This window comes from Gavia stellata, chromosome 4 (genome assembly GCF_030936135.1).
Source record: "Gavia stellata isolate bGavSte3 chromosome 4, bGavSte3.hap2, whole genome shotgun sequence".
NCBI lineage: Eukaryota > Metazoa > Chordata > Aves > Gaviiformes > Gaviidae > Gavia > Gavia stellata.
The window spans coordinates 76,259,949-76,278,365 of NC_082597.1; the positions used below are offsets into that span (position 1 = coordinate 76,259,949).

At 43.0% G+C, this 18,417-nt stretch overlaps 1 protein-coding gene across 1 annotated transcript; it reads right to left on the reverse strand.

Annotated features, from left to right (window-relative positions):
* Window positions 1–596: 596 nt before the first annotated feature.
* On the reverse strand, window positions 597–17,186 carry TM7SF3 (transmembrane 7 superfamily member 3). The gene is made up of 12 exons (XM_059816575.1): window positions 17,077–17,186; window positions 10,798–10,952; window positions 8,917–9,067; window positions 8,362–8,482; window positions 7,395–7,566; window positions 6,133–6,310; window positions 4,770–4,856; window positions 4,256–4,336; window positions 3,382–3,534; window positions 1,948–2,045; window positions 1,415–1,577; window positions 597–913 (listed from the first exon to the last, which is right to left on the reverse strand). The coding sequence occupies exons 1-12, from the start codon at window positions 17,144–17,146 to the stop codon at window positions 651–653; spliced, it is 1,692 nt and encodes a 563-aa protein (XP_059672558.1). The 5' UTR covers window positions 17,147–17,186; the 3' UTR covers window positions 597–650.
* Window positions 17,187–18,417: the final 1,231 nt, after the last annotated feature.

Genomic DNA, 18,417 nt, shown 5'->3' on the forward strand with positions numbered 1-18,417 from the left:
TTCTTGTCTCAGATAAGGTTCACTTCCTGAGCCCCAGTGTGCACACTTACAACAGTTAATTCAGTGCAGTTTAAATTCAAGTCACTTAGTTTAGCTTGCAAGGTTTAGTAATACTTCTTGGAAACAATTGCGTCCACAGCCACACATTTTGTACCTATATTAGAAGGTGATACTTCAGTTCCTGCTAGAAGAACTCCTCTGTGTATGGTTCTTATCACTCATCCCTCACAATTTGACAGACTGCACACCTTCAGGAGTAAGTCAGGCAATATTTCAGCAGTGGTTTCCACACTGCAAGGAAGAACCAGCATTGTACAGGTTGCTTTCTAAGGGCTGTTTTACACTTCACATATCTAAACGTCAGACTAGATGACCACAAGATAAATACCTGTACTTGGCCATTAGTACAAGATTCTGCAGCTAGACATATGCATGTTACAGCAGGCTGAGTGAGCCATTGAGGAAAGAGTCACAAAACAGCATGTAGTGTACCAGACAGATAACTTTTCTTCCAGGTTGGGCAAATATGATCCTCTTAAGCAGGACAAGTCAGTAGTGGCAAATTCTGCACCACTGGCTGGTTTGCTGGTGATCACTCATCTCACCATTCCCAGATTCTTCCTATCTATTCCTACCAGTTATTTGGCAGGTTACAGAAGCAATGGAGTTCTTTCCCCAGCTGGCTGCTCCTTCTGAAAAAACTCTTTGATATGCAGTAGCTTGTTATGGATCCTCTCTCTTAGGGGAGGAATATGATGGCTAGGGTCTAAGACATTGGTGCTTCTGCGCTCCTTTTCCCGCTTCCAGGTGAGATAGGGGTGCGGTGGGAAGGGCACTTCACATCTCTCTCGGCGAAGCTGCACAGTTACTCCACTGAGGGCCAGCATTGTCCACACTGACAGGATAATGAAGTCTGAAAAGAGAAAACAGACAGATTCCTGTATCAATGCAGAACACTCCTCCTTTCCCCAAGCACATTCTGTCAGTTTAGCAACAGAAAGGAATGAAGTATTGTCTCTGCATCCTCACATGCCTAGAGTAAACCCATAAAAGGCAAGAATACACATGGATTTGAGATGAGTTTGTTCAGTCACCATATTAGGCCTTTTGACTGCCCACTCTGCAAACTCATCAGCAAGGTGGCAGTTTGAGCCCAAGAAGCACCTTTCACAAGGGTCTTTGTCACATAACACCTGCTGGAAGGTTGGTACCTTTGAGTCTACTCAGTATTTCTTTTGGAGGACTAGAATTTATCATCTGGGTGTTAAATCTCACACTGTACTTACTGTGTTCTCCTTTCTTTCCTTCCTACCCTCTCAATACCCACTGTTTACAATGGAACCAAAGAGGCAGTGGTTTCACAAATAAGCATTTCATACTAGTTCTTGAAAAAAGTCTTAAGAGCAGTACTCACCATTTGTCTGAAAAGGCACATTGGTGTAAGCTCTGCTGAAGTAATCATTGAGGACCCTTCTGAGCAGGTCTAAGGTGATGTAAGCAAGACTTGTGTAGACATAACAAGCAATAGCTAGGACCACTGCATAAGAGCCTACTATTCCAGAGGCCAGTATGTTCAGCTAAAGGGGGAGAAAAACCACAGCTTTAGGAGACTGATAAACACTTTGTTCCCCACCTCCTTAAGGCAGTATTTCGTATCAGTTCTTCTATGGCTGCACATAACAGGATGTTTGGACAACAGGTAAGACAGCAGAAGTCAACTAAATGCAAGTGTTAGCAGATGCTATCTGCAACATGGCAGAGAGTCATTCCTTTGCTTATGACCATTTAGCAAAAGTAGGGTTGAACAGGAACTCCCTAGAGCTGGTCCTGTGCTGGGCTTCATGAAGCTGTGGTAAGCCTTCTATATATATATATCCCACAGGACTACATTTCGCATTAAGTAGTCTGACACCCCCTCCTCCTGAGGTGGCCGCGCAGATTACTTACAATTCTTGGACAGCCAACAAAAAGCACTGGAATCATCAAGGCTACAGAAGAAAAGGTCACCCAGAACACAACATCATCACGGAAGACCCTGTAGTCTCCTGCAAAGACACCATATTCCAGGCATAATTTACTAGTTAGCAAAACATTTCCTTTTTTGTAAGTGGTTGGGAGTAAGCTTTTTCCCCAAAGATTCTGTGCATTTAGAAATCCAGAGTACAGTATGGAAAAGCTCAGCTTTTGAGCTCAAATGCCGATTAAGATGCATTGTAACACAGCTACTCAAAACAAGAACAGAAAAAGACTGTCCCTGTTGAGTATAGGTCCCGTACTCTAAGTTGGGACAGCAGATCTTGTCCATGAAACAAAGATTTTTGATGAGGTATACATTACTCATCTGCTAAGAATGAAAAGTACCAGAGTACTTCTGCCCAATAAGAAGTCTTTTTATTGCCTATATAGGTTTATAATCAATAAACCTGCATCTATGTATGTTTGACTCTAGAATATGGTGCAAGTACAGCCATCACCACAACACAAGGCAACAAACTCTTTCAGCTTTAGAAAGAGTAATTAAGTCACCCAAACACTACTTTGTTCCCGCTGCTTTCTAAGGCCTGTCAATTAAACAGAGGGGACAAGCTGACCCCCAGCTGAGTCACTGTTTTACTTTACTGAAAAGCAACCAGGGACTGCATGGATTGTCACAGAATTGTGGCTTGAGTCAAACACAGGTGACTGGAGAACGAAAAACTGTCCCACCAAGGGATCTTAAGTAGAAGAGTTTTGCAATTTAAAATTACAATAGAGAGCAGTGTGGCTGATGCTCTGATGTCCCAGAGGGATTCCAGCTCAGCAGCCTTGCTTGCTTTTAAGTGATTTGTCCATTGTTTCTCTCTTAGCAAAGACATTCTAAAGACCCTGATGATGTCAATCCAGCTGCAAATACAAGTTTGACTCTTACAGTGTAGTGCTCCTAGAGCCTTGCACTGTAGTGTGGTGAAAGGCAACAGCAATAGCTCCTCTTAATCCATGATGCCTTTATCCCTGAGGCCTCCAAGTTAGACCGCAGATTTTCTACTGTGAGTTGTTCTGGATAGAGAACAAGACAGACAGCAAGTGCTTGCCTGGAGCAGAGCTGGTGTCACAGACTGCTGAGATGGCAAACAGCTTAGGTAGGAAGAGCCTCAGCAAGTTATCTGCAGTTTCCTTTTCCCACCAGAGCAGATTCCCGAAGTAGTTTTAATTACAGCACACCTGAAAGAAGGCTTCAGGTACATCCCTATTCCTCCCAAGACTGGAAAGTGTTATATTTAACTTTCCCTAAGATAAACTAGATAGTGGCACTCATCTTAGAGCCTTGTAGCATCCCTGTAATACAGCAGGAACACATCACTCAATAGCCAGCACTCTGCTGCAGAGTATTTCAGTGCATACCTAGTGGAGTAAAGAAGACTGTCGATGAAAAGAGAAATCCCAGTACAAGTCCAATAATAAACATACAGAGTAGGACAGAGCCAAATCTCCACCAGCTTGCAACCAGGAAAAGCCCTCCAATAATTCCAGCTGCTGCTGTCAAAATAAGACGCACTGAAAAAGAAAAGGGAAATTCCAATACTGAAAACTTCAGTTACTGCAGTAACATATTCAGCAGCTTTACTTACATGATTTTGTTACCTAAAGAAAACTTTCTTAAAAAAGCCGAACAAGGGTATCAGTATTTGCTTCATACATTTCACTTAAGACTTCAGCCTGCGACTGAGGATGTGCTGCTGAAAGAGCTACATAGGACTGGAACTAAAGCCTTGCTACAATGTACCTTGAGTTCCCAGGGCAGTTATGGTTCCAACCGCTAACACACATGTATCAAAAGTAACTATGAGGTAGGACAAAGACAAAAAGAACTAATTCTTGCTAGTCTAACAAGCAAGATGCAGACCTTCCACTCTATTTTACATAGGGAATTTGCATTTGACCTGAAACTGAGGTCCACCCATTATGAAAGAAGTAGGACGTATGTTGCAAATTTCCGGAGCTTCTATAAACCTGTATCTTCCTTGGATAGATACTTAAATTTGTATTTTATAGTTACAGCTGTTAATTCTGCATCACTATTTGATGTTGGAAGCAATAGTTACTCTGTTGCATGTTCAGCTATTACAGTAATCAGAACTCAGTTCCAGTGTCCAGGTATCATCCTCCTATCCTTCCTAAGACTGGCCAACAACAAGCACAACTGAGATTTTACTTAAGGGATTCATAACAACAGTACTTTGGGAAGAGCATGGGGTATCCTGACACATCTACTCACCATCATAACCAAGACCAGTTGCCCTTGTAATGAATACAAAGAAGAAGAATCCTGCAAATATGAAGCCCATGAAGAATAAGTCTAGAGAAGAAGGAAAAAAAGACTTAGTATGCTGTCACATCACGTCATATCAAGCCCACTTCAATACATCTTCAGACATCATGTTACAACAGGGAAAGAACATACCAGCACACTGGCTGAGAAACACAAAAGGAAAGCCAGACAACACTTTGCTCTGGTAAGGGGTGTCCTCAAGCACTTCAAATAGTCAAAAAATTACATATTTATTGACCAGCATGCACCCTAGCTCTACATTTCTGTTCTTTGCATACCAGAAACTTCTTGCTCTGCGCTTAAAATTTCTGATCCTATAAAAGCAAAGCAGTGGACCCAATTGGCATGTAATCACTATCAAGTGAATCTTAGTAATCACACCACCATTCGAAGTCACAGCAAGTTACACCTATGAAATCCCAACAAGACTTACGAGAAAAAACGCCCCAAGACTCAGTACCTGTTTTCCAGAATCTGTGTCCACAAAAGCAAGTGAAGAGACCAAGAACAGCAAGAGCAGTGAAGAATACTTTGGTAGAGAGTTTGCCTACAAGGAGAAAGAAAGGGTTACTAAAGCATTCCACATAGTAGTCCCAACGATGAGACTAAGGTAAGGTCAGGTTGCTGCCACTCCTTCAGACACACCATGTGAGCAGATCTGCAATGTCTGAACTAACAGTTATCTTGATAGGATCACCAACAGAATACTGAAGTAGTTCCAGCCTGATTCAGAAATCAAGAGCTTCCTCCTTATTCAAAAGGCTGAAGTTCCTGTAACAATAGTTTAGTAGCTGTAACTTGCTGTTTATAACACTGCTACAGCTTTACTTGAAAATTCTCTGCTCAGCTTTAAAAAAATAAAAATCAATTATCTATAAAAGTCAGTGCTACAGGATTAGTTTCCCAGGCAGCAGCTATGGTCTATCACTGTAGCCTTCACCATTGTCTCCCTTTAATATACTCTCCATGTGGCAGAAAGAACCAGCAGCATCCCAGTATCACTCACCTCTGTCTCCTAGGCAAAATTCTCACTGGTATTCAAGCTATTTGAAACAAGTAAACCACATTTTCCTAGTTCTCTGAATTAGAGAAAAGGGGGTTAGCCTAGATAATTTGTCTCATGTTGTCAAACTCAGTGTTGTCTTATGACAACAGTCACTTGTGTTACAGTATATGATAAAATAATCATGAGAACAAATCTTACTTTATGAACTATATTCTACCCATCATTCTTGGCCCTTCTGCAGTCATAACGGGAGCGGCAGCTTTGCTCTTCTTCCCGCTCAAATTCTCTCATTATACAGCTTTGTACAAAGTAGCATGGCTTTGTAGTCATTTCACTATTGCTGCCATTATCTTCATGCTTATTGCAGGTGACTATCTCCTTTTAAAATATTTGTGAGTACCAACTCCCATTAGCACCAGCAGTTAGAAAAGTCAGGCTGGACCCTAATCTAGCTCATGTTTTACTAGCTTAGTTTCACATGCAGCATCTATAGTCCTATAAGTGATTTACGATTATGTACCCAGTTCAAATGGAGAAAGCACTACAGAGTTGAAAGCTATATATCTGCAAGCCACATATTAAACCTCCATTAAGTTAAACCTTCAATTGCTAATAGTTCTCCTTAGTCTTATTTCATTATTCTAGAATTTCTCCCCAATCAAGAAGTAGACTCTGTCATAAAGTAACAGAATATATTTAGTGTAGAACAAAGAGCTCCTGCACACATTTAAAAAAATAAATCTGAAAAGCACCACTCAGCATGTTGGAGCACAACAAGCTTGAAATGAGTTGGCAAGGATGTACAAGTCCAACTTACTGAAAGAAGAGCAGTTATCCACCAGATCGGCAAAGCTGCAGGCATATGTATGCACAGGTACGTACGCAGCAGAAGTATTCCAAAGAGGATCCCATACTATGACATTGTAGATAACACCTTGTCCAGGAAGCGAGGAAAAGTAGACATTGGTCTTGTCATCAGTTGTCAGCGTAAGCATCTGGAACAGTAAAGAATATTTTTAATTGCAAAGAACTGCTTGTCACTGTTGGCATGTTGATGTGTCCATACAGCTGAGGGAATACTCAGCAGCTCAAAGATGATGATCAGCAAGAACTGCAGGCAAGAGCTTTCCTATTCTGAACCCTCTAAGTATTACCAATTGAAGCATTAAAGGCTCACAGGACAGACTCTACTTCCTCCAACGTTATGTTTTCTGACAGGGGAGAAGATTCTCCCACTCATATGTTTTGCTCTTCCCCATTTGAGGGCAGAGTTCAGCTTCCCTGTCAGTCTATTAACCCAGGTCTGGCCTCTGAAGCAGGCAAGGCTGCCATTCTACTCCCTAGCAAGGCCAGATAGGTCATGGCCACTGAGATTCTCCCCTCCCTGTCCCTTCCAATCTCTTTGCTAGGGGGCAGGTAATCATGCAGCATGTTTGCTCTTGCATATCAGATATCTTTATGCCACTCCAAATGGGGCCTGTTTCTAGTCCAGTTCCACTATACTCTCCCCCCTCCTCTCTTCCTTGCATTCTCTGTCTAATTCTCAGCATTTGAGGATGCCAGTCCCCAGAATATACGAGGCATTGTAGGAGACTGTATCAACCTTTGTCAGAAGTGGCTCAACTTCCGGATTTACAGGCACCCAGTGGCAGTATTGCTATAGGCAAGCTGGCCTCAACATCCCTGAAGGAGCACTGTGGCTAAAGTAGTATTCAGCAAGCAGGAAGACACTGCAGTAAGAGCTTGTTTAACTGAGAAAAGAGTGCAAGACATAGAAGCACACCACAGACCAGTCACTAACATCTACCTAATATCAGAGCCCACTGCAAGAAGCCTCAGTTCTGCCACATGTCAGGCTGTGCTAACTAGCCACCTCTGTCCCAAGAGAGAGTGGTTGCCATTTTGCATGCATCACTTACTGTATACTTCCTAGCCAGAAATCCCAGATACAAGCAAGAAGCCTGAAGCATCAGCAGCTTGCTTATGTCACCACTCAAGGAAGACAAGTTTTCTCCTCTCCTCCTGTACTTAACACAGTGCCACTGCCACATGTCTGGTACACCAGTGCTTCAGACTTACTTTAATGCCATTGGCTTTGATACTTTGCACCTCAGACATCTTCCGTATGTGGCTCATGAGTACCATCTCGGAAAGATCGTTCTCTGGTAAGAAGTACTGGTAGACATCATAGTGCAGACGCCACCTGGAATTCTGACCAGTCCCTGAATCACAGGATGGTGGGTTTGCCCCTCTGCAATTAAAAAGAAGTCAACTACATGCCCAGCACAAGCTCCCAGATCTTAACATTAGTTTTGAGTTGGCAGTATTTGGCTTCTACTCTTCAGAAGTTAACACCAGCAACTAATTCAAACCTAGCCTGTAAATGCTTGTGAGCACTGACTATAGCAGGATTGCACAGAGCCACCCTGACGCATTTACACTTAAGAGCCTTCCTATGAGTTGTCACTGTCACAGGAACCAGCACAAGAATCCCAAGAGGTCACAACAGCCAAAGATCACAGCCTCTGGTTTTTGTTTTTTTTTTTCTTTTTTTCTTCCCATGCATGCAACATATACAGCTCTGTCAAGAGGTATGAACACAGCCTTCCCCATTCCCTGCCTGGCACCTGTGACACCAGGCACCATTCAGGAAATAATGCCTTGTAACTTGAAGTCTTGATGTTAAACAAAACCCTAGTTCATTGTCTGCTTCAATACCAGTAAAGGAATTAAACCGGCTATAATACACAATTGCTCCTCAAACAGATTAAGTCATTACAAGAAGTGGGAAGATCCAGTATTTGCTGATTGCTTGCACATCTGAATTTGCAAGTTGCATAACGTCTCCCACAAAATGCAACTCTTAAGACTTATCTCATACGTTACCTCTCCCCCTCCCTTTTCCTCATTTCTTAGTTTCTTGCAGCAAACAAGATTTCTGTCAGCTGCTGGATGCTCAGCCCTTCCAGCAGAATCTTGTTTTATGACCTTGTTCAAATGTAGGACAAGAAAGGTCTCACTGAGCACACTGAAGTTTTTCACATACCTGGTATAACCCAAATTTGCAGGAGCAAATTTGATGTGTATATCAACCAATGTATAGTCTAGGTAAATATTTGGATCCACTTCCAAGTCAAATTCTAGATTGCAGCCTCCAGGAATAGGATCTAGAACATAGAAAAGATAGTTAGCTGTAGTAGTTTTTAATTCCTCCTTACACAACACGAGAAAAGTTTTAAGACATCAGCAATGCATGTACTTGCAGGCATAGTCTGCTTGCAGAGCACAAAATAGTCAGGTTCTAGTCCTACAGACAACACAGGTGGTTTCACTGCAATCTAAGATAGGTCCCAATACATATGCACAGCAGTTTTCTACTCTAAGGCTGGAGTCGTGCCAAGACAATACAGTACATCCTATACACAACTCGCAATTCAGCAGTGATACTAAACTTTTTCAGCCTGTTTCAAAATGATTTCTGGCATCTCCATCATATGTTTGCACCACATAAGAACATCACCTCTGAAAGGTCAACACTTCATTTCATAGTTAACTTGTAATAAGCAGAGCTGGTATCCCTTAACAAGTAGTAAGAACATACCTTTCTCCATATAGGGAATAGAGATAGCTGTGCTGAGCACCTGGCTAGCATCCAGCGACTGAAGGTACCATGTACATACGCTCTGTTGAGGCCGAAGGATGGAAACCAGTCCTTTGTCTACTCCAGTTCCTGAGCTGTTCACAGATGGATTCTGGACAGAAACAAATTATATAAACAAGCAGTTCTTGTCAAGAACATTTCCACCACAGCTTGATGTATTGCACAGGAGTCACACTCCTGCCACAAAACCTTCAGGGCACACATTTCAGTGCCAGTTGCCACAGATGAGGCATTCAGCCCTTAGCTAGCTGGTAGCTCAGAGCTGCAGAAAAGGGAGTGGCCTCTGACACCACACACTGCCTAGTTCAGGCTCAAAACCTCAAGTGATAAGTTTGAGACTATTAAGGAGTTAATAATCACAAGCAAATTGCAGAAAAATCTAGCTAGTTGAAGTCTACTGCTATACAGCAATGGAGTGGCTAGTAAAGGTATAAAATGATTGGGATACCCCTCACAAAAAGTTGTGAGATGGCACTAAAGGGCATTCTGAGAACCAAAGTACAGAAGAACCTCACTACCTCCATCAGAATGGAGATGACTGTATGACAGCTGACTTAACACTAACCATGCCAGACAAATCCTTGGAGCCAGGTCAGCTACTGACCCAATGTCTACCAGCAACATCTCTTTCAGAACCAGGGGTCTTGAAGAAAGATCAGGCAGCAATGGCAGCGTCACACTTGCACAGCTGGCACAACCAACTGACCTCCAGTCAAGTCTATTTTTTAGCATGGAAAACGTGCTTTTGTCAAAGACAACCACAGTTATCTGAGGCAACACTGTAAGGAGGCACTTTGGACCTGGTAGCCTTTAAGGTCTGGCTCAGCTTCATGTTTCCAGAGGCAGGCCAGCCCTAAAAGCAGTACAGCCATATTTACGCACCACTGTCCTTAGCCTGGTAAGGGTCTGAACTGACAGCAAAAAAATTCTACCACTGGTAAACAAAGACTGAATAGGCAAAACAGTAATGCTTTAACCCTGTAATCCTTGCTATTTCACCAGTACAAAGACAACTGAGCAGCTGTAACTTGCATTACAGGTTCTTCACCTCCTAAGCTTCCCAGGATACTTCTTGGCACTCCTTATATTCTCATTTGGAAAATACTGATGGGGAGAGGGAAACTGGATGATAGCTGTCAGACCTCCACCTACTACCTTCAGCTTAGTGTACATTCTGCTCAAATACCACTTAAAGCCTCACAGCACCACAAAAACAGTATTTTAGATTGCATCCCAGTAATGAGAGGACAAACTGAGGCTAGCATATATCAGTTGGAATGCTTATTATTGTTGGCTAGAAGTAGCAGCCTTCACTGGAATACTATGGAGGAATTTCTCCATGTGCCACCAAAGGACAACTAGATTCAGGACAAGGAGCTGGGGTAACAAGACATCATATCTGTAGTGGCTAGATCCAAGCCACACAAACAGCAGACAACTAAACTTTCCAAAGTGATCATGTTTAGCATATAAGGTATCTGGCAAATACTTACCATGAATCTGTTTTTAATTTGACAAGCTGATGGATAGCAGTGAGCAGTCACATGTCAAAAGCACTACTTCCACCAAGAACAAAGAGCCTTGAAACATATTCAAGCCATCTCTGAAATTAGTTTACTATTCAGTCCTCCAAAATAGCAGCTATGGCGTAAGTACAAGAAAAGATTTCTGAAGCTAAAATAATACTGTTTAAGAGCCATGCAGGTAAGACATTCATATTATTTATCTAGCTTCAGTTCTATATTCCTATATGGACCAGAGCCAACTCCTTTGTTGAAAGAAAAGTAACACTTAAGAACAGAAGTGACACTTTTACCATACCTTATCAAAGGATATCACCACTTCACTTTGCTGGGCATGTACTTGAAAAATGACAACAGTCACATTGCTTGCAATGTTCCTGATTACAGCTTCCACTGGATTGGTCTGGTTAAGTAGCACATTTCTGAATTTCCCCAAGGAGAGCTCAAGAAGACCTGCATTACAAAAAAAGGAAGACACTTTTTTATCCAGAGGGAAGCAATTACCAAGGGGAGCCTGGAAGCTTCCAGTAGCCCCATATTAGTCATCTGGGAATGGAGCAAGATGTTGTTTTATGCTACTCTCATCCTGTAAGCTGTAATAAGGTTTCAGAGACTACTATACACAGAGCTATATGTACAACAGACACAGCTAGAGAACCCACCATGCAGCCTGACACTTACCTAAGCACTTGGAGCCAGACTTCCTGCTAGGAGCTCAGTATTTGATGCAGCTGAGCTCATCAACAACAGACACTAGCTGCAGCTGACCAGCTACTGCCATCAACAGCAAGTAACATTCAGTAGAGTAAATAAAAGATGTAAGGACTGTTTGCTCTTTGGCAAAAACAGGCAAGTACACTTGTATTAGCCAGCCAACTTGCACAATACCTGTTAGACTTCCTGGGTGAAATCCCAGACCATGGGAGCTGGAGTCAAATGCTATAAACAGAGTCAAATCTGTAGTTTACATATGTATACTTTACCTACTTTCAGCTATTTCACATATATCTTTTCCTCCCACACTATTCTTAATTAGGACTGTTGGACCCCGATTTCTGTATCTGGAAGTCTGACTAATTTTTCCAAGACACAACCAAGACTATTTCTTCTTATGATGAGCATAACCCCATGATCCACTGTCATTTTAATTTAAAGAGAACCACATGACTTAGGATATGAGATTCTTTGAGAATCAGCTTTGGCTTGTCATTCAAGTCCTGCAAGAAAGCCTGGTTTCTCCTTGGACTGGACTCTTGAGGGACAGGGGATGTCAAGGGAGGAAAGAGAAGCAGCTGTACAGAAGCCACAAGATTCACTTTTGTTGGTGGTTAGCAGGCAGACTAGGTGCTTGCAGAGCATGCACAATGCCTTTCAGGTTTTTCCCCAAATTCCCCTGCATGCACCCACAGTAGCCCAGCAGACGTAAAACTTATCAAGCCTAAACACATACACAGTACTTCCTCAATAAAGTTGCCTCTTCTAATGTAAAGGGTCAATACTGTCAAGTACTCCAACAAGAGCACAGAGTAATCAACAGCACCATCCCATATACACCGTTGAATGGAAACCACCTGAGTCATCAGTAAAAACGGAAGGGATACACTCTTCTCATCCAAAAACCATACCCAGTACTCTAACTCCTTTCCTGTTATTCTTCATTGTCTCCTGCCAAGAATTGGCATCTTTGGCCATCTGCTTTGCCTCTTAATGATACGTAAACAGAGGTGAGCTCCTACCCTCATGCCTCCTCCACTCACCTCACAGTGGAGGAAGAAAGCAGAGGAAAGCCTAACACATCTCGTCTTGCTAACTTCAGCCCTTACATGCTCACCCCCAAAATTCAATTAATACCAATACTGCATCACCAATAAAACCCCAGCTTAAATATGGGGATCATAAACCATCTAGGAGGAAAAAAAGATTCTCCATTTTTCTGTCCCATCATCTGCAGTTTGTGTTAAGGTAGAAAAAGTTTCTACTCCAAGTTTTCAAACAGTAATCAATGTAAAATTAGAGCTACAAAAAAGCTTTGTGTATTCTTCTGTTTCTGACAGAGTCCCTTGAGCAGCATACAGATATCCTCCCCTTCACAAGGCCTCTTTCCTCCTTAGCTCTTAAGTTCTACCAGAAGTGCAACTAGCAGTATGAATGCTAAAGAAAAGCATTCAAAAGGCACAGACTATATCTATGCACTCAAAAATTTGGAGTAAAAGCTTAGAAAGCAGGAAAAGTATTTTTCTTTGATCTTTAAGAACTTCTGCACAGTTTTCTGAACTGTAAGATGTTCACACTTCTATGCTCTTTTAAGGAAAAAGCTGAAACCATATACATCCTCTCTATGTTCTACATCAAGTGGAACAAAAACTGCATTGCTCTGTCTTGCTTCTCACCTCCACTCTGTACTCATACCCAGAGGCCTCTGCATAAATAAGAACAGATTTGTCAGCAAGACACACAGCCACTACTTCAACATGATCATGAGACTCTCAATGTCAGAGGCACTCTCTCAAGTTTAATTACTGTGGTAAATTAAGGCATGGTGTTCTACATTGCTTTAGTGTTTGCATAACTGCTCCTAAAACAGTGCATGTGACATACATTTTAAAATCAAAGTCCGGACAGAAGAGCATAGACTCAGGGTGAAGAACAAGAATGGCTACATACATCAGACAAGTATTTTTCAGCTTGTTCTTCACAGACAGGCTTGAAAGATGGCTAAAACGAGAGTTCACAAGTACTGCAGAGCAGCAGAACCTTCCAAGAAGTTTGCTGGAAGAGCAATTGCTACAAGGCCAGTGCCTTTCCATTTCTTTTTCTGTCATTTGACAAAGTCACTGGTGGTGCTCTGAGGCAGAAAAGGAGCACAGAGAGCAAGACAAATTAACTAACAATTCCTCAGGCCTATTGCTATCGCAAGTTCTCAGACAAGCATTAGACTACGTGAGCCATACAGAGTTCAGTGTTGTCAAAGATGCTTTGAAGGACAGATACTGAGACCTCCATGAACACATAGTACCGGCCACAGCATGCAAGCTGCTTCTTTGGGCAAGCTTGATCTTACTGAAGGTAGCACACCAAACAGGACTGCATGTCCAGCAGCACATGCAGCAAAGATACCACCACAGAAGCGAGGTAGTTGACCCAACAAGTCAGGAACAAGATACAGGCATCCCAGCTTTTTTATTGCTTCAAACAGTGAAGGTCTGGAAACACCTTGCAAGGTGCCAGGCTAGCCCTTCTTCCTCGCCTCGTAGTATGATGGTCACCACACGTCAGAGTAGTTTTGGCTTAGATACAAGAGAGGAACCCTCACTACTACAGAGATTATCAACTGAAAACATACTTAAAGGAAGTCAGCATTGCTGAAACACAGCAAGAACAGAGCAAAGATGGAGTACTGAGCATGTATTACTTGGCATACTAGTACCACTAATACTAGAACAGAAGCACAGATATTCCAGTATATGAAAGGGAACTGATGAACAGAGGTGGACAACAGTCCACTCTGTCACTCCACATTCTATCTTTTCTCCCACATGAAGGGCAAAACCAGTAAAGACAGCAAAGGAATTAAACCTCTTGGAGCTCTTCTGATATCAAAAGTCCTTATCCCTAACTCTAAGCAACAAGATAATCAACTCTACAGAGGCTCAGCACTTATCCCTTCCCTGTGACATGCAGTTCCCTCAACAAGCAACATGCAGCTTGAACCATTTCCATTGTGCTGATTCAGTGCCAAGCTCTCAGCTCATTTGATGCTTTAAGTAAACCACATTTCCGGCTCCAATAGTCAAGTGTCATTCCTCATCACCAATAAACAGTTAACCATACAAGGTTATACACACACCTAGCAGCCCAATTTCTGTTAAGAGATACAACTGAAAAAATGCCACTGCTGCCCACACAGGAACAGTCTTTACCTAGAGCCATGCTCAAACAGCATGCTTGCCTCAAAGAGGTTCTCTACAGTCAGAGAAAATGCATTTCTACTCTGTGCCAACCAACTTGCAGTGGTTATGCAGAATAACCTTATGTAAGCTTTAGAGGTAAGAAGAACCTTCCAGCATAGGGAGTATGTCAACAAGTAGTCACATGAAGATGTTTAATGGGGATTAAATGCAAGCTCAGACTGAAAACTAGTTTGAGTAAGGAAAACATGAGTATACAGTTACTTAACAGAATAAAGCCAGCAGCCATATTATATCAGACCTGTAAGGCCTGATGTCCTGCTACAAGGTCTGTCTTCCCACACTAGCAAAACCCCAAATAAAGACACCACCCACCCCCAAAAGAAGCAAGAAGATTTATGCAAACTTCTAAACTTTAATTGCATGTGTATGAGACTCAGCACAGTTTGATGCTTAAAGTTGACAGTGCCACAGAATGTAGCTTGCCAAACTGCACCACTCCCATCCCAGAAGACTATTCTGTTCACCAAGATAGAGATGTCATGTGGTCTTCTACAGTCTGAAAAGTGAGGGAAGAAGTACCCATATCTCAGCTGCTTACAGTTTTATTAATCCACTTTGCTCATCAGCCAGAGCACAGAAGACCTGGCCACAGTCCCATTGCTGGCACCGTTAAGATGTCACTTGTGCATCTGGGTAATAATGCTTCAAGATGCAAGTGACCAGCTGTCCAATATGTTCAGATAGCTGAATAGCTTTGTGTGAACATCTTATTGTAAGTGTTGTCTCTGCATAGACTAAACAGCTAGAACAAACCAAGTTCATCCAGATAAGCTCCCTTCACGAAAAGGGCAGTGCTCAATCCTGATTACACTATAAATTCACTTCAGTTTTTCCAATGCTAAGCAACCTGGTTTGGATGTAGCAAACAAGGCCAGTTGTACTCCTACTTCATGAAGGCAGAACTCCCTGGGAGGTAACAAACATGACATACAAAACACTTCTGCACAAATACTAAGTTGGAAGAGCTGCAGCCCATCAGAACCCCAGAAAGGTAATATAGGCCATCATGCACAGATTTTACTTATCAGCACTTTTAAAATGAAGCAGGATCTTCTGGTATTAGGAGATAGCAGAGCCCATCCCTGCAAACCTGCGTGTCCGAGACTGAATAACCACAAGACAATTTCAAATAAGTGAACCATTAAGCAAGTGTCCTTGTTTAAAGGGCCTAATGATCAGCTAGACATTAGTACACTAATTTCACAGCTTATTAGCTTTTCATGAAGAAAATACTTTCCCCCTCCACCCTCAAATCTGCAAGGAAATACAGCTACAGGCTCCTTCAAGGCAAAGCAGTTAGCTTAGTCACATATTCATTCTGCCTTTTTACACACTGTAAAAAAATTGCTCAACACATGACCCATTTTCAATCAAGTCTGTGACACAAATCACTTGTCAGCATCTTTTAATATAAACATTAAGGTCTAAGAACATTGAGCCTTCATTCTCAGACCTGCTTGCCACCATCAGGTGCCAGGACTAAGCTTCTAGGGCCTGCAACACTTGGCTCTCCATTAAGATCTTGGAGATGAGACTGGGGTGAGGGGGGAAAAAAGTCTACAACACTCGAGACTGATTCCAAACGCTGTCCTGCAGCCTTGCAAAGTATCCCAAGAGTAGATTTCTCCTTTTGGACAGTTAAGCTTCATTAGAGGCAAGTTTAAAAAGAGAAGAAAAACTAAGAAGAGGAGGTTTACATCAGCCCTAACATAAGGGACTGCTTACTTATCTCTGAAAGGAAACCCATTATTTTTTCCTTTATTTGAACAGATAAGAGTTTAACAAAAAAAAAAAAGCAGCTGTTAAATCTTCACAAGCTATGCTCATTACAGTACACTTACCTCTGGATACTTATTTTAGTCACATGCAGGAACACAGGGGAATTACAAAAAAAATCCATGCCAAATAAAGTCAAATTACATCAGCACAGCCAACAAGTAATTTTAGGAACCAAGCTCCAAATTCTAGGGTGTTTTGCTTATTTCCTTAATTTTATAAGGACAATGGTTTTCAACGCACAATTTGCAGGGTGCTGGGAACCCACGACCACCTGTATGTGGTCAAAAAAAAAAATCCCACTATTAACCTTGTTCCCTTTCTCATATAAACTCACAGGTAGCAAACGCCACCTTGTTTCCTTAGAAGAATACAACTCTACGCCAGACTTTTCAGCCTGTACCATACCCCTGCAACAGCATAGTAAAAATTAGTCCAGCTGATCCATGTAAGAGCTACAAGGATGGCGTTCATAGCAATTAAGCTCTAAAAAAAAAGAGGTATTAAAAAAAAGGGGGGGGGATGAGTTCTCCCTACCCACATCAGAGATTAAGATAACCACATATATAAATATAAAAAAAACTCTCCTCCAGCTCCGCAGATAGCTGTATCTTCGCTTTGATCTTCACTCTTCCTCAGCCCCCGAGACAGCAGCAGGTCGCCCCCCCATCGCCTGGGACACCCCCCCCAAAAGGCTCTGCGGGCCCTTTCCCCTCCATCCTGCTAGATACCAACCCGTCCAAAAACACCCTCTCCCCGCTACAAGCCGGGCTCCACCGGCCGCTTAATGGCGGCCACGGCCGCCACGGCTCCCCCTTCCCCGCACTCACCTGAGGCACCGCCATGGCGCAGGACCCCCAGGAGCCCCAAGAGCACCACGGCGCAAGGAGGGAGCCGCATGGCGCTGCGAAGGGAAGGGAAGACGAGGCTGAGAGCGGGCCAGGGCGGTTAGGAAGGGCTTGGGCCGGGCGGGTCCTGTGAGGCGGCGCAGCGCCCGCCTTCGCGGGCGCTGCGCCGCCTCACAGGACCCGCCCGGCAGAGGCCGCTCCCGCCACAGGCCGCTCCCGCCACTCTTCACCCACCTGCGCGAGACGCCTGAGGGAACAGCTCCAACCGCCGCCCCCAACGGCTTTTATCCTCCCAAGCCGCCGTCCGCCGGCTGTGTGGCTGTTACTGGGGCGGCCGAGGGGCTTGAGAAGGTTTCCAGGTGGAGGTGGGGAGGGTTGAATTTTTATTTTTTCGATTTTTTTTTTAAATTTTTTAATTTTCAATGCGGCCGCCGTTTGTTTTCGCCTTATAAACGGCGGTAAGAAACGCTGCCAGGCCTCAGAGGCTCAATGGCGCATGTTTGAGGCACCTCTGGATGCGAAAGTGATTCATGGGCGCATGACAGGAGAAAACAGAAAGCAAATTAAAAGTCTCTCTTCTTTTGGGGATGTGTTTTTCCTTTATTATTAAGGCCTTGCTTATGAATTTGCATCGTAACCTAGGCTCTAAAAGCCTTGTACAATCACCCCTATTTGGTTTATCTTTTCTCCAGCTTACAAAAGGAAGCTGTCAGTCTGGCATAAGAACACAATAAGTGCTGGTCCATGTTTATAGCTATTTCAGATAAACAGCTGTACTTTCTTCTCCCTGCCTTTGCCTCCTGTGCTTAGGAAGGCAGCCTTTCTCTGCCAGGTTATCTAGTTTGCTGAGGGTATTTTTGTTCTGCTCAATGACATTCCTGTAAGTCAAAATCCATGAGATATTAAAAGTCTGTTTAGCATTTGCCACTGTCATAGTTGACCTCTCTGAGTGAGACCTCAGTCACTCTTTATTCACAGCTCAGCGTTCAAACTGCTCACCCGTGGCTTTCAGTCATAGACAAACAGCGCCTGCGAGAAGCTTGTCTCATGCCGTGAGCCTCACTTATTCCAGGCTCAGTCCAGCATCCATCCTGCTCGTGGAAATCTAAGAAAGAACCTGTTGACTTCAGTGATAGCTGTAAACCCCTTAAAAACGCGTGGTAGGTTTTGGTCTACAGCGCAGCAGTTTGTGACTTGGCGTTTCAACAGAGGAGCATGAAGGAACCCCACATCCCAGTTTACATATGCAGACCAACAAAATCCTAACCCAAACAGTTACAAATCCAACAAAAACAGATTTGTCAGATTAGTTTGTATCATGGC